Source organism: Carettochelys insculpta, chromosome 23, assembly GCF_033958435.1.
Source record: "Carettochelys insculpta isolate YL-2023 chromosome 23, ASM3395843v1, whole genome shotgun sequence".
Taxonomy (NCBI): domain Eukaryota; kingdom Metazoa; phylum Chordata; order Testudines; family Carettochelyidae; genus Carettochelys; species Carettochelys insculpta.
The window spans coordinates 5,046,838-5,062,739 of NC_134159.1; the positions used below are offsets into that span (position 1 = coordinate 5,046,838).

Consider the following 15,902-nt stretch of genomic DNA (forward strand, 5'->3'; position numbering starts at 1 on the left):
TGACCCAGACCCTCAGACTGTGACTCCACAGGGAAGAAGATGCCACCGGCAGCACAGCATCTGCCATTGGAGTCGGAGGGGATGGCTTTTTCCTCTAAATCAATCTCTGTGTAGGTCTTTTAAAGCACTGCCAAAGGCAGGGGACACAGAGGGAGGGGATAAATCCCAAGGGGGCAGAGTGACACAGGGAGGTGTAACTGTGGGTCTTCAGATTGTCAGCTCTTTGGGGCAGGTGCCATCTTTTTGGTTGTACAGCACCTAGCACCCTGGGGTGTGGGTCTAGGGGCACAGGCGTTCTGGTCATACAAATAACAGCAATGTTAGGAGATAGAGAACAGGAGAAGCTTTTGGACAGGGTGAACTGTCTGCCTGGGGAGCAGACTCACGAGGTGCAGGGGTGAAACCCCTTCGCTTGGGGCATTCAGAGCCCCCAGAGCTGCCCCCATTGGTGCATCAGGGACAATTCTGGCTGGGTGGGGTGAACTTGTGTGATGGCTGACTCAGTCTGGCAGGTCTAATGCATCCCTAAACATGTTTTCTGGTCTCTTTCCTTGTGTCGCTTCTCCCTAGAGGACAAGCCACAGCAGAGATGCCGTGTCCCTCTCTGCCGTTGGGAGAGCTGAGATGTCTGCCTCTGGTGCTGGGCTGTCCCAGGAGATGCATGAAGGGAGGGGTTGCTCCTGGGGTCAGAGAAGTGGCTGGTTTGCCCAAGCCATGTCCCTGCCTTGGGCCCCTGTAATTGAAATGAAGAGTCAAGTGCTAACTTTTTATAACAAGTGGTTGTTAATTAGCATCATAGCGACTAGTGCTTTAGTAACTTACAGTGGCATTCCACTGGGATAAAGTATCTCAGCCGCTTGACTAGCAGGAGAGAGCAACATGATTAGTTAGGGTGATGGGAGAAGGATGTCCCAGGAGCAGAGCTTCTGCCACATCAGAGCAGCAGCCTGGTTGCTCTGCTCTCTTTTCCCTGGCTGGGACCTGGATTGGATTTCACAGTTACCGGAACGTTTTGCTGAACATGATATGGTTTTTCCCACCACTGGAGGTGGGAGTGAGGAGGGGCGGGTTTGGTGGAGGGGCTCAGGAAATGACCATTCAGTCTAGATGGATAAGTGTATATGGCCCCTTGGCAGTTCCGGCCGCCACTCCCCAGGCTTTGTCTGCTCTGACTGTTGTGTCTCTGTTCACGACACCGCTATGCTGAGCAGCAGGACTGGGTGGAACCTTTCAAACCTGGCTTCAGACGTGTGAGTTGGGCCCAGGGCACTGAGGGAAAGGGGCGGCAGACTGGTGAGGATTAGGGGATCCCTGCTGCTCACATGGCTGCTTGGAGCAGAGTCTAAAAGGACGGGGCTGCTGGGTAAAAGGGAAACTCGGGTAGGATGTGTTGTCATGGCTCTGGGCTGGCTGGAGAGGGGGAACACCCCTTGAGCGGGTACTGTCCAGTGTCTTTCAGTTGATTTGCCGGCTTCTGTGGTGAACAGAGCCAGCCCCGAAAAGAGTTTTCCCTCCCCTGGCTGGTTAAAGCACCCCCTAGCTCACACCCAGTTCCAAGGAAACCTGGCTTGACCTGAGGGAAGAGCTGTGTGGCTAAAGCTGCTGGCGCAGCCCCGGGCCTTGTTCCCATCTCGCTCTGCCCCCTGGGACAAGTCCCTCCTCTCCTTCGTGCCCCTCTTCCCCCATCTGCAAAGTGTGAGTGGGGGGCACCTGCGGATTGGGCACTGGGGCCAGGCACTGCTGAGGTGAGCTCTGCTGAGGCTTGGTGCCAGCGAGAAGCAGAGGGGTCGTCCTGGTGCCCGCCTGGGGTCAGCGTGAGGCGGGAGAAGTTGTGAGGCTTCTGCTGTCTTGGGCTCGTGATGCTCAACGGTGTTGGAAACGGAGACTTGAAGCCAAATGCAGGGGAGGGCTATAAATCCCACACGCCCCAGTGAGCATGGCAGGTTTCTGCTACGCTGTCCCCATCGGCTTTGCTGGCAGCTGGAGGCTTCGGCTGGATCCCTGGACTCAGCACAGTGGGGGACCTCGCTGCCTACCCAGGACGGCCCTCCATGATCGATTGATTCATTTCTCCTCCAGGGAAACGTGGTCCTGTGGAAACCCAGTGACGCGGCCATGCTGTCCAGCGTCGCCGTGTACAGGATCCTCCTGGAGGCCGGTCTCCCACCCAACGTCATTCAGTTTGTCCCGGCTGACGGGCCTGTGTTTGGAGACACAGTCACAAGTTCTGAGCACTTCTGCGGGCTCAACTTCACGGGCAGCGTGCCGTAAGTGGGCTGAGGGCCGTGTGTCGGAGAGGCCGGAGGGCAGGGCAGCGTGTGGTCATGGTTATGAGGCACCATCAGCTGAGGGGTCAGGCATCAACGTGGCTGTGTGTGGTCACGATGCTGAGGCACCATCAGCTGAGGGTTGAGGTAGCAAGGTGGCTATGTGGGGTCATGATTATTGGGCACCATCGCCTGACAGGTCTGGCGGTAATGTGGCTGTGTGGGGCAGGCGCAGAAGGTTCCATCAGGACTGGTTAACATCCTACAGGCAGCAGCAGGGTCGGGACAGTCCAGATGCAAAAGAAAAGGCTCGGCTGTCTGAAGTGTGTCCTGTTCTCATCTCCCCCAGCCCTGCTTGCTCTGAGGGTAGGAGGACAAAGAGCGCTTGGCCTCTCTGGGTGAAACTGGAGTGACGTGGATTTCCAGGGCGTAGTGAAACCAAAGTGGACGTTACCAAAGGCTCCAAAGATGGAGTGCTTTGCTGTGGGCACTTTCTGCCGGGCTGCTGGAGGACAAACCCGAACTTCCACCTACACTCTGACCAAGGGCCCGGGCCCCAGTTCAAAGCCGTGGTGTGGACGGAACCTATCCTAGTCCATGCAACAAAATCGAAATCCTGGAGAATCCCCTGTTCTTTCCCAATGGTCCCTTGCTCAAAGCACCCCAGGCTGGGAGCCAGGCAGGACTGAAGCTCCAAGCCCTCGTGCTCCCTGAGGGTAGGCGCCCAGAGTCCGTGGGCAGAGTTGGGGGAACTAGTGTCTTGCTTCCACCAAATTGAATGGGGCAGTCTGGGGGCGGGCGGTTTCTCCTCTTCTCCCATGCCTCTATCAGGCTCTGCCTCTGGTCAAGTGGGAGGTGGGAAACCAGAGACAGGCAGTGGCTGATCCTCTGCCTGGCAGTGCCATGGAGTGGCCAGCCTTGGAGTTTCCCCGTCGGCTGTCAGGGCCTGGGGTTGCAGCTGCTTGTCTGACAAAGGGGGCAGAGGCTGCTCACACCATCATCAAGGGCTGGCAGAGCCCTTGGGAAGCAGCCCCGAGCTAACCCCCTGCTGCCCCCCTGCTCTGCGCAGCCCCGAGCTCCCCACTTCTTGCATGCCTCACTTCACGCAGCCCCGAGCTCCCCCCTTCCTGCACGCCTCACTGCAACTCTCCCACCCCATGCAGCCCCTATTTACCGCCTGCACCCCCACCCTGCCACTGCACACAGCCCCTACCTACCCCCTGCCTGCATCCCCCACTGCATGCTGCCCTTTGCAACCCCGCCCCCCCAAAGTAGATTTCAGTGTTTTGGAGCTGAGTCCCTGCTCTGAGTTGCAATTTTTGGTTGCATCCCCTCTAACGCAGGCAGGCTGGGGAGCTGCTGAGATGAGTCTGGGGATGTGGCACTCCCCACCTGGCCCCTGCTGTGTGCAGCAGGCCCGAGCCCCGCTAGTCCTCGCGTCTCCCAAACAGAAGACTCTGCTTCTGCCTCTGCGAGTCCCCCCTTCCACCTCTCCTGGGTCCTGGAGCTTGTCGCATGGTGGGGGGCTTCAACAGGGACCCACTGAGGAGCCCAGTGGAAGGGAAGGGCCCAGTGACTGCCATTAAAGGGCTGGGAATTAGTCCTGCGAGGGACTCTGGCGTTTCCAGCGGATGCTCCCTTTGTCCATGCAGCTCTGCAAAGATGCATTCGTTTCCTGGCTCTTCAGGGGGAGTTGCTCCCTGGAAGGGCTCTGCTGGCCCTGCCCGAAGCACGACTCCCAGGCTATTAAAATCCAGGGCCCCCGCTAACCAGCCCAATGACATGGTCTGATGAGCATTGGGCTCCAAAGGTGGGAAGCTCATAAATTAGTGTTAGCGGCTCTCTCCCCTGGTGGGAGTGGATTAGCATTTTTATTGTTTTGCAGCTCAGGGGTTTGTCACAGTCAGAACCAAAAAGGAGGGAAGGAAGAAAACCCTGGAAGCTCCTGCCACTCTCTTTCTTTCTTCTTTATTCTCCTCGGGTTCACCTCTCTCCCCCTTTCGCTCTCTGCTGTTTCTCAGGTTGTCTCCCCGCCTCTCTTCAGGTGCGCTTCGACGCCCGTTGAAGTCAGTGGGCGTTGTCTCTACTGCTTCCTTGGGCCTCGGATCTGGCGTCTTGTCTGGAAGGGGGTGGTGGAGTTTCTCCAGCTTGTGGATCTGGGGCTTGGGGTTCTGAACCCCCCCCCCCAAACCTTGAGGGGGCTTGAGAGCCGGAGCCTGGTCCCCAGCTCTAGAGATGCCACCTCCAGTGTGGTGCTGGTGCCTCACTCTCATCCTCTGCCTTTCAGAACCTTCAAGCGCCTTTGGAAGCAGGTGTCGGAGAACCTGGATCGGTACCGCACCTTCCCACGCCTGGCTGGAGGTAACGCCCAGACATAGCTTGTGTGGGGACAAGAGCCACCCAGGCTGTGCCAGCTGCAGGGCCAGTCCTTAGCAGGCATTGAGCAGCTGCCGGGCAACACCAACCCATAGAATTCTAGGGCTGGAAGGGACCTCAGGAGGTCATCGAGTCCAGCCCCCGTCTAAAGCAGGATCTAACCCCATTAAATCATCCCAGCCAGGACTTTTTCAAAGCAGGACTTAAAAACCTCGAGGGATGGAGACTCCACCACCTCTCTAGGTAACACATTCCAGTGCTCCACCACCCTCCTGGGGAAATAGTTCTTCCTGATATCCAACCTACACCTCCTCTCTGTAACTTCAGACCATTGCTCCTTGTTTTGCCATCTGCCACCACTGAGAACAGCCTGTCTACATGCTCTTTAGAGCTCCCTTTTCAGGAAGTTGAAAGCTGCTAGCAAATCACTCCTTGCTGCTCTCTTCTGTAAACCACATAAGCCCAAATCCCTCAGCCTCTCCTTGTAGGTCGTGTGCTCCAGCCCCCTAATTATTTTGGTTGCCCTCTGCTGGACCCTCTCCAATGCATCCACATCCTTTCTGCACTGAAGGGCCCAAAACTGGGTGAAATGCTCCAGATGTGGCCGCACGAGTGCCAAATAAAGGGGAATAATTTCAAGCTAGATCTACTGGAAATACTCCTGCTAATGCACCCCAATAAGAGCCAGCTTACTCTTCAATTCCATAGCTGTTTTGCCTTTCAGGCAGCCTTCTACCAAACACATGCATGTGATATAGCCTAGGCATCCAGAGACGTACCTGGGCAGGAGTGAGCTCAGTGTGGCCATCAGGGAATTGGGTTAGGACTCCTGGGTTCTTTTCCCAGGTCTTGGAGGGAGCGCGGTTTGGTGTTTAGAGCAGTGGCCTGAAAGCCGGGACTCCTGGGTTGTAGTGTCAGAGCTCTGCTGGAGCCTTGCCGGTGGGGCACCTCCGTTAACTGCTCTCTGCTGAGCTTTCAGACGGGGCTTATTCCCCTTAGGGATGCTCAGAGTTTAGAGCAGGGCAGACCATGGTGATGTGAACACCAAAGGGGCATGTGCTCAGGTCCCACCATGGCAGGGCAGAGTCCTTGTCTTCCCAGCCATGCAGGGAGACGTGAGGCTGTTCCTCTCTGTCTCCGACACAGAGTAAAGATCCGAAGCTGCTTCATTTAGCTCTTGCACGTGGTACTCTGTGCTGGTTACAGCCACGGCCCAGCTGCGATCTCGTATTGCCTGGCTGTACTGTTACAGAGCACATCCTTAACCCAGCGCACTCTGCCTGGGCTCAGCTGATGGTGCCAAGGTATTTAGGGAACCTGATGCCATCTTGAGATCAGCCAGGGGGCTTGCACTGAACCTCCTGGTGGGAGCAGCCGGCTTTGGCTTAGTGAGCCTGGTGCAGAACCGGCTGTGGCTTCTCGGGTGGGTGGTGTGTGAGGAGCTGGGTGAAGAGCAGAGGACGGGTGGTTGTGGGGCTGGAAGGGATGTCTGGGGCTGGTTGGTGCTGTTGCAGCTATTTAGGTGGGTGATTATGTAAGGCTCTAGCTCCCTGCTGGGCGTGCTCCTCTCTGCTCTCTCTCAGGAGCTTCCAGCAGATGCTGTCCTCCTGCTGGTCGGCCCTTGGAGGAGACAGGGTGAACCTGAGGGATTGCAAGGCCAGAGGGAAACCTGGGCCTAAGGGAGAAAGGTTCAAACTCCAGTTCTGCCAATGACCTTGGGGGAGTCACTTCCCCTGCCCGGTGCCTCAGTTTCCCTCGGTGTAAGGCAGACAAGGCAATTCCCACCCACCTCAGGGGGCGACATGTGGCTTGAGCTGCTGTGGAAGAACGAGGCGTGTGGCTCCCACATCATTGGCGTTTATTTCCGAGATGTGTATTGGCTGAGAGTCAGCTCTGACTCCTGAAAAGCCTGGGGCAGGGTGTCCAGCTAGGTGGGTGCAGGGTTGGCCTGGCTCAGGTGTTCAGAGGGACTCTCCCATGCTGAGTGGAGTGTTTGGGACTGTCTGTAAGTCACCCTCTCGGGAAGCGCCGAGCCGGCGACGGCTCCCTCAGAGCAGACTGGCCTGGTCTCTGTCTCCTCAGAGTGTGGCGGGAAGAACTTCCACTTCGTGCACAGCTCGGCCGACGTGCCCAGCGTGGTGAGCGGGACCCTGCGCTCGGCCTTTGAGTACGGCGGCCAGAAATGCTCGGCCTGCTCCCGCCTCTACGCCCCCGACGTGCTGTGGCCCCAGATCAAAGAGAAACTGCTGGAGGAGCACAAGAAGATCAAAGTGGGAGACGTGAGTGGATCCGCTGGGCTGCTGAAGGGCTTTGTGGCTCAGCGGGCGGCTGATGGGATTAGAGGCTGCAGTCACTGGCTGCTAATTCCTATTGAACCGAGCTTTTTATCCACTGGTTCTTCCCCCCTCATCTTTTTAGCGATTAGAAATTAACTTGTAGCCTGGACCGCGGAGGGACGATTGTGAGGCACTGTTAACGCCGCAGCATAATTGAAAAAGACCGGCTGCTCTCTCTTAGGGGTGTGGGGTGTGTGATATTAGAGGGGACAGCAGCGCTCGGGGGATTTAGATTCTCTTTCTTCCTTCTCCTGCCTTCTGAGCGACCTGCCTGGGGCTTGGTGGCGGGCTGTGGGTTGGGCTGTGGGCCGAGGCATCCCGCTCGCTCCTGTCACCAGCTCCCTTCTTCCTTCCGTAGCCTGCCCAGGACTTCGGGACCTTTTTCTCGGCGGTGATAGATGACAAGGTGAGCTCGATCCCTTGCTGGCTGAGTGCTTGAGTCCCTCCTGAGGGTGGGCCTGGCTCGGGGGCAGCTTTAGCAAGCACCCAGGCACCTAGGTGGGCCTTTTTACCCAGGTGCCATTGCTTGATCTTTCTTGCTGCTTCCCCAGCGGCCGTGTGGTGTTCCCCAGGCTAGCTGGCTCCTCCTGGGTACTGATTATCCTTTCGCCCTTGCGCTGGGCCTCGTCGGGTGCTGCACGTCGTCCTCTTACCTTGCCCCAGATGTACTGAGCTGGGAAACAGCAGGTTGGTTCCTCCCACTCTCCCACAGAACCAGCCTCCCAGCTTGCTTCCTTCTGAGCTGGTGGTGCCTGGGGCATATCCTGCCCTGGCTTCCTCAGGGCTGGCCTTGCAGGAGGATTCCTCTTGGTGTCAGTTCATCAGGCAGGGTAGGCCTCTGCGGCACAGGGCCTGCCCCTCACTGTCAGGCTTTGGGCAGCTCCTGGCTGTGCGTGACCCCACTGGAGGCCGGGTCCATCTTTCTAGTCTGTTGCACAGCGTGGGCAGAACTCTGACCACCTAAGACTGTGGCTGCTCATCTTTAATACAGAGATATGGCTGGTCGTGCTGCAGGTCCCTCCATGCGGTGCTCCACTTTGCTTGTAGAACAGGTTGAACCTCTCTTGTCTGGCGCTCTCGGGGTCCTGACGAGAGAATTTGCTGGACCACAGCAGGTCAATATTGTCTGGCAGCATCACCAACACTTCCACGGCTCACTGGGCTCTTCGCAGACATTTAGGGGTAAATTACAGCTAAATAACAGCACAGAACACTGAGAGCCAGGGCTGGTGGCTGGAAACAAACTTTATGGGACCACGGGAAACTTGGCCATGCCTGTGATAAGTGGTTGTCTGGCTAACTCACATCTTGTTGGTTATGGATGTTGCCAGATGAGAGAGTTCCAGATTAGAGTGGTTCAGCTGTCTTGGGGTCTGTGTCTCCGGGGCCATCGACGGTGTGCAAAGCAGACGTGGCTTTGGGTTTCTAGCCAAGTCTGTGCACTCCAGCCTTCCTGCACTGGACTGAGCCTGCTATGGCCAGTGGTAGCCCTCGGGGACAGTTCTCGTGATCTTGTCCCGGAGGGGCCTAAGGTTCTAAGTGCTCATGAAGCATCTTCCTGGAAGCACAGCCGGGGAGGTGCAGTGAGGTACGGCCCCAGCAGTGCCTGCTAGGCAGCCCTCTGGGATGTGACTCCACAGCCTGTCATAGCTCATCTGCCATGCACTGGTTCTGCTGGCAGATCTGAGCAGGCAAGGGGGCCAGTGAATGACGCCGGTCCTTGGCTAGTGTCACTGACAGGCAGGGCTCCCTTTCAGCCTCCTCCTCACACTGTTGTTTTCAGTCGTTTGCACGCATCCAGAAGTGGATCCAGCACGCCAAGACGTCGCCCAACCTCAGCATCCTGGCCGGGGGGGCGTGCGATGACACTGTTGGGTATTTTATCGAGCCCTGTATCGTGGAGAGCAAGGATCCAAAGGACCCCATCATGGAGCAGGTGAGAGTCCCTGACTGGCCGGTGACGTCTAGGTTGACCTGACAGCCAGAGGAGCAGGAGGAAGAGCCATCGCAGAAGCACAGAACTTTGGAGAGAAAAATCTTGGCCATCTGAGCCAGAGATTCCCATCAACTAGGGTGGATGCTGTAGGACTCCCTCCCCTCCCCTTAATGAGCAACTCAGTGTGAGAGTGGCTGCCACCTGTCTAGATTGTGACCCTCCCATGGGTGCTCGCAAGGCCTCAGAGCAACGCAGACTCCATGGTGCGGGAATGTGCGGTTCAATAGGAGGCCGTAGGCGCAGTGCTGGAGGAGGTGATACAGGATTATTCCCCATGCTGTCTTTCCGGCTGTTAGTGGCTGGAGCGATGGGGCCACATGCAGGTTCCAGGCTGGGGCTGTGGTGTATGTTAGGAAGGATGTAGAGCGCTGTGTTCTTCTGCCACGTGATGGGCGGAAACCACAGCTAAGCGGCATGTCGAGAGCATGAGGGCTGTGTCAGTGGTAAAGGCCAATGGGTCAGCTCCTCAAATCACTTTAAAACTAGAGCCCATTGAAATGAAGAAGCAACCGCCTCATCCCAGCAACCGTGGCTTCAGCCTTGTCCCCAAGCTGTTCTGTGGGCATGGGTTTAGGGCTGGGTTCTGTCCCGCAGAGCATTCCCTACACGCACGGTGCCACCAATGAAAGCAGTGCAGAAGCAGATGCCTTTTCCACTATGTCTATGCAGCAAAGAGAGCTGCAGCTGGCCTGTCCCAGCTGACTCACTCCTGCTGGTGGTGTAGACTTCCAGCCTTGAAGTGACCCTGAGCTCTGAGACATCTACACAGCAATGAAAGAGCCCTGCAGGCCTGAGTTGGCTGGCACAGGCCATGTGTGGGTGTCTGATTGTATAGACATGTCCCAGCCCTGTAGTATATGTGCAGCTGTTTCTTTTCTTCATCTGTGCTTCCCATGCACTCCCATGACTATTTACTGAGCCAGAATAGCTCTGACCTTCCAATCCGGGGATGGATGCATGTAGAGCTGTGCCTCCTAAGTAACATAGGTCCATCCGGGGTGGGAAGGACGGGGGGGAGTGTGTGTTGTGTGGGTGGGAGTCTGGCCCAAGCACTGTGTATGGGTCCCTAAATGTCTTTGATAACATCAATGTCACGTTGCTGTCCCTAGCAGGATTGTAAGGGCCTGGTGTGCCACACACACCCTATGCGTGAGCAGCCAGGTGGGCTGGAAGGTGATGCTCTGCTTTCCCTGGAAGTCCATCCCAGCTCCTGCGAGGTTCATGGTGTTGGTCGTGGCTCCTGTTCCACACCAGCTGTGGGCTGGAGCAGCAGATGGTGGCATCAATAATGAGCAGCAATTGTGGACCACGCTCTCAAGCACATGGACTCGGCTACTCCAGCCCTGACAGCCTTTGTTTTGTTACACAGGAAATTTTTGGCCCAGTCCTGACTGTGTATGTCTACCCAGAAAAGCAGTACAAGGAAGTCCTGCAGCTCATAGACACCACATCCCCTTATGGCCTCACAGGGGCAGTGTTTGCCCAGGATAAGTAAGTGCCTGAATTCTCACTGCCCTAGCGGTGTGCGCTACGTGTTTGCAGTCCGCTCCCTTTCTTTCCAGCTTGCGCTTGGGTGACAATCACTGGACCCTTTGGGTTGTGTCATGCTGAGCCACACGTTTTCATCTCTGTCTTCAGAGACCCTGTCGTCTTTACACCCTATTGTAGTTCCACCATCAAAAATCAGTCATAGTGATGGGGTTATTCCTACTGTCATCACTCCACCAAAGGGGAGACTTGGAGCCTATAAGAATTTGTTCGCCTGTAGTCCTGGACCAATAGCACAACCCTGGAGGAGGGAAGGAGCCTTGCACAGAATGAATCTAATAGTGATTTAGGGCGGGGAGGCTTTGGCTGAGCCTCCAAAGAGGCTCTGAAGTGTCGTCCCAGGGGGTTGTTGCTGTTTGAGTCTTAAGGGGTTTTTCCCCTCAAGACACCACTCCTGTGTCCTGCCAGCCCCAGCCGGCTGGTTAGCATGACCCCATTGCCATCGGAGGGAGTGACCGTTAACTGGTGCAGCGCCCTGGGACTCGGTCGCACTGGGGACATGTTCGGAGCGGTAACACATTTCGCAGCTGGGGCTGTGCCGAGCCTAGAGCAGCAGTGACTAAGAGTGGGCCAGTTCTGTGGTCAGCTTCAGCACAGGGGCCAAGGATTGACCGGCGTTGACCTGGGTGAAAGGTAGCAGGATATATGGATTTGAGAACGCTCGCTCATCTGACTTAAAAGTTGAAGATTATAGGTTTGCACCTCCCCCGAGTGAACGGCTCAGTCTGAGGCAGAGCCTCAGGCTCAGGCTGGAGGTGAGTTTTTGGGATTCCCAGTAATTAACACAGGCAATTTTAGCAGCACTTATGGTTTGTTTATTTAACATCAATAAATAAAGTTTAGGCGTATATTGGTGTCTGAGACATGTCCTTAGATGGCACAGACTGATACGCATACCGTGACTAACCTGACATTAAACCTATGTATGGAAAACTGTCTAGCCCAAAGCTTCCTCCTCATGCCATGTTTAACTGGCAGACCACTTGCGTTACTGCTGACAGGAAAGATGGGTAGGCATAGGCCCTTCTAGGCCTCAGTTAGCTAGACTGTCATGGCTTCTCAATGTCTATTAAAATGCAATAAGTATTAACCTAAACCATATACAACTAAGTTAAGCTAAGTGCAGGCTACACCGAGCTCCCCAGTGTGCGCCACGGCTGCTGAATCTCTTCTAGGACAGCGCAGGACCGGAAGGGTGGGTTGCTTTGCTGGGATGGGTGTCAGGCTGGGGCAACTGGCCGCAGTGTGTTTTCTCATACGCCACCTTGGGCCAGGAGGCTCGCAGCCGGATGAAAGAGTGATGCCCTGAGCGTGGCGTCCTCCCCGATCCCTCTCTCCTAGGAGCATCCTCCAGGAAGCCAGGGAAGTTCTGAGGAATGCCGCTGGCAACTTCTACATTAACGATAAGTCGACCGGAGCAGTCGTGGCCCAGCAGCCCTTTGGGGGCTCCCGTGTCTCAGGTGAGAGCCCTGTGCTGGGGCAGATGCTCATGTGAGGGGGAGGAGCTGTCAGCTGACCCACAGTCAGCAGGCTGTGACGGCCCCCTCCCTGGGGAGGAGGTGTTGGGAGTGAACAGGCCCAAGTTTTACTCCCGGCCCTGTGGCATTGTGCCAGCCACTCCTGCTCCACGCTGCCATCTCCTCAGCTGTGGGAGGGGGATCTCCCTGGAGTCTGAATGACTCCTCCGTCCAGTAAAGAGCCTTTCCTGGCTTTCCAACAGGGACCAACGACAAACCTGGCAGTCCCCACTACCTCCTGCGCTGGACGTCTCCCCAGGCCATCAAGGAGACCCACGTGCCCCTGGGGGACTGGACATATGCGTACATGCAGTGATGGCTGATCATTTCCATCCATGCTGGGAGAGGGCCCCCTTCCGGCGGAGTGCAAATGCAGAGCATAGTGGCCGATCTCCATTCTAGAGTGCAATAGCTAAGCTCTGACTGTATTTAAAGCGTTTCAGACAAAACGTAATGGACTGTTACCCATCAAGAAGAGCCGTTCTTGTGATTGTCTCAGCTGTGTGGTAGAGGGTTAGACCAGGGCAGGGTTCTTCAGTTTGTTCACAGTCCTTTGGCAGGAGGAGGCTGCTGATCAAGGAAGTCAGGAACTTCATAATGACTAGCCTAGAACAGGAATGAAACAGCAAGAATCCCAGGGCTGAGAGGCAGTAGCGGGGATGTTTGGGAAGGACTGAGATCATTGGGGCTCCTACTGATCTGGGCTTAACAAATCCTCCTGCTCACCCTCCAAGTCCTGTCAAGTCATAGAGGAACATGGCCTGGGAGGTTCTTGTCTGTTTCTCCCACCTGCATTGGTCCAGGCGTGAGTGTGTTTTTTGCATTTAGTGCTCGGGAACTGAGTGGTTCCTGCTGCAGCTATGGAGCAAGTCTGCTCCTGGAGAGGGTGGGAACACATGTTCTTTAAAGGGCTGGGCCAAAGGAACGTGTATTTTGCTGCTAGCTGCAGTCTGAATCCACCCTGCTGGGCACTAAGTGTCTTGGTGGACTTTGCTGCTGCCTTCTAGTCATTCCCTAGTGCACTGTAGTCTACTCCAAGTGGGGTAAATCTAAGCGCACTCGGGAAATTTCTGTGCATGGTAGATTTGCTTCCCAGCTTGCTGAAAGTGAAGAGCTTGTGCGGCTGAACCACATATTTTATCCTCAGACTCTTGCAGGGGGTGACTTACATTAATTTCCTGTAAGGGTTTTGTAGGGAGGTGAGAAGGAAGATGTGTTTAGGGAAGTCATGCACAACAGTAGAGCTGCTGAGTTGAGACTTGGCAGAGCCCTTGTCTTCAAACTCGGCCCATCCTTTCCTAAAAGCAGGCTGTCATGCCCATGACCGGACCGGGGACATGTTTTCTTTTTCCCCTTGAAGTGAGATTCCTGACACAGTTAAAGCAAGAGAGAGAGGAAGTGTATTGGAGCAGATAATGGTGTTAACAGGGTGGGTTTGCTGCTGTTACTTTCAGAGTTCTGTTATTTCCCAGTGCTTGTTTTTGGTTAATGCTCTGGCCATGTTACAAATCAGACTTGTTCAATGTGATTTTTAAATTGCTGGTGGGTTACGAGTTTCTGTTTCATGTGGTGTGAAATGGAGGTGAACTCTGCCTTGAATTGACCCAGAGAGCTACACAGTTGGACTCTAGCTATCTGTTTTCCCAGAACTGCTGATCAGAGGCTTTGGTTTGACTGAGGTTCCAGTTTGAATAGCATTGTGGTGGCAGCTCTGTTTTGCATGTAACACCGAGGGGATGCTGTGACTGTGCGTTCTTCATGGCTATTCTGCTGTTAAACCTTTTGGCTTTAAAACATATTCAGCACTAGCCACAGGTTTCACATTAGAACAGTCCCTACCTGTGCTAAGCCAAGGCCAAGCGTTAGTCATAGAATACTACTTTGCAACTGCCTCAGGAATAGCTGCAATAAGAATTTTTGGTCTGGGATTTCCTAGAGCCTTGGCAGCTGTTCAGTTGGCAGGCACCTCCCTCCCCTGTGCGGTTACCTGAATAGATGCAGAGACCATCTCCTCTTCCCGTGTGTGTGTGTGTGAGAGAGAGAGAGAGAGAGATGTTAGTAGCAGGTGCGTGGCCACAACAGGAATCTTCTCAGGTGCTAGGAGGGAGCGTGAACTGATCAGTGTTGAGTCTGTTTTGCTGTGTGTACAGTGTATACCCCTGGCTGTACATTCCTGGTTGGAGGCACAAAATTGCTCTCCGTTGCAAATGCTACTGCAGGCCCATTAGTAGGTTCTCACTGGACTTCTCCACGGAGGTCTTCTCTCCAAGTTTCCACATCCTGGCTGGACTGGACCGTCTAACTTCAGTTCTCACTTGGAATGTTTTTTCGCTAGCAAGCTGTTACGAGTGACCATCTCAGAGCCAGAACTAGGAACTGCAGATGATTGACAATCCTGATGTTAATTGGCTGACTGCTGCATCTTGGCTAGTATTTAGTTTTCAGGTCCATAACTGGGTACCTCCACTGAAATTGGTATCCATTTATTGCAAATAGCCCAGACCGAATCATGAGAAGCTGTGACCTTCACTGAGTTGCACAGGCTTGTGTGGTTCTTCACAAGGTAATTCTTGAAGCAAATATTTGTAAATGACTGACGATAGCAGCACGACTTGGTTCTAACTGTGTAAGGCTGAAGGCATTCACTGTATTAAAGTGTTTGATTCAAAGAAATACAGTTTGTATATGTATTTTATTTCTATGTAATCTTATACAGCATTAATCTGCAGTGGTTTGCCACAACATTTCGCATAGCCAACGGAATCAGCAATACATGCAGTAAATACAAATATTCATGTGATGGATACTTGGATTGATACCTATTTTATATAGGTGTATGAGGTAAGTTTGTGTAACACTGCTGGTAAGAATAAATTCTCTTCCTCTAATTCTGCATGTAGAGCTTGTCTGGATTGTAGCACCCACTGAAGCTTGTGCTGAAATTGCCCCATGTAGCTCTTGCTAGCATGAACTAAGACAGGGGCGAGTAAACTTTTTATGTCAGGCCCTACTTTTCATCCTTGCAATTAGCAGGGCCCCCCAGCCTGTCTGTCATCCAAACATGGAAATTTTGGTTATATTCATATGAAAAAAACTCTTTCAGCATGTGTACGGAAATATATACGTAGAATGTAAAAACTTCCTTGATGGCCATGTAAAGGTGAATACACAGACATAAAAACAGTAACAGATTTCAACGTTTTTAATGAGCTGCATGAACCTGAGACCCAGCAGCTGATTGTGCTGTGGCCTCCTTATGAAATTTCACCCCTCTCCCCTACACTTTGCCGACCCTGAGCTTAGGGAGAGACCCACTTTGTACCAGCATACGGCTGTTTCTAACGGGACTACATTACTGTGAACCAGGTGTGTACTCTTTTTTCATTTGTGCTAGCAAAGTCTACCAGGGCAATTACAGCACAAGACTGTGTGCGCTGCAGTTCACGCTCCTGCAGTCTTCCCTGGGGACCCATGTGGAGAAGCCCCCTGAAGTACATGTATGCTGTAGTTAGATACCTGTGGCTGGCCCTTCCTGCAGGGTTTGGACTAAGGGGCAGCTCAACTGTGCTGTAGACATTTGAGTTTGGGCTGGAGTCCGAGCTCTAGGACCCTGCCAAGTGGGAATACCCAGAGGTGGGTCTGGAGCTTGAGCTTGACCCATCTGCACTGCAATTAAATGGTCTTACCTTAAGATGAGTTGACATACGCCCTTAGTGCTGAGTGACTTGGATCCTCCCAGCTCTTACCTATCCTCTCCATGTCTTCAGTCCCTTCCCTACCAACTGTGAGTGATTGCTACAGAATCTGCACCTGCAGCTTCTCAGCTTGTTCCATGCCTCATTCTTGTTAAACTTGGATCGAA

The 15,902-nt window shown here is 54.2% G+C and overlaps 1 protein-coding gene across 1 annotated transcript in view; it reads left to right on the plus strand.

Annotated features, from left to right (window-relative positions):
• ALDH4A1 (aldehyde dehydrogenase 4 family member A1) overlaps positions 1-14,713 on the plus strand; it is a 30,585-nt gene extending 15,872 nt beyond the window's left edge. The window contains exons 8-15 of the mRNA XM_074975717.1: positions 2,080-2,267; positions 4,555-4,628; positions 6,726-6,922; positions 7,338-7,385; positions 8,763-8,915; positions 10,345-10,466; positions 11,865-11,983; positions 12,244-14,713. Coding sequence (XP_074831818.1) covers positions 2,080-2,267; positions 4,555-4,628; positions 6,726-6,922; positions 7,338-7,385; positions 8,763-8,915; positions 10,345-10,466; positions 11,865-11,983; positions 12,244-12,356 — 1,014 coding nt within the window. The 3' untranslated portion in view covers positions 12,357-14,713. The remainder of the gene's footprint in view (positions 1-2,079; positions 2,268-4,554; positions 4,629-6,725; positions 6,923-7,337; positions 7,386-8,762; positions 8,916-10,344; positions 10,467-11,864; positions 11,984-12,243) is intronic.
• Positions 14,714-15,902: the final 1,189 nt, after the last annotated feature.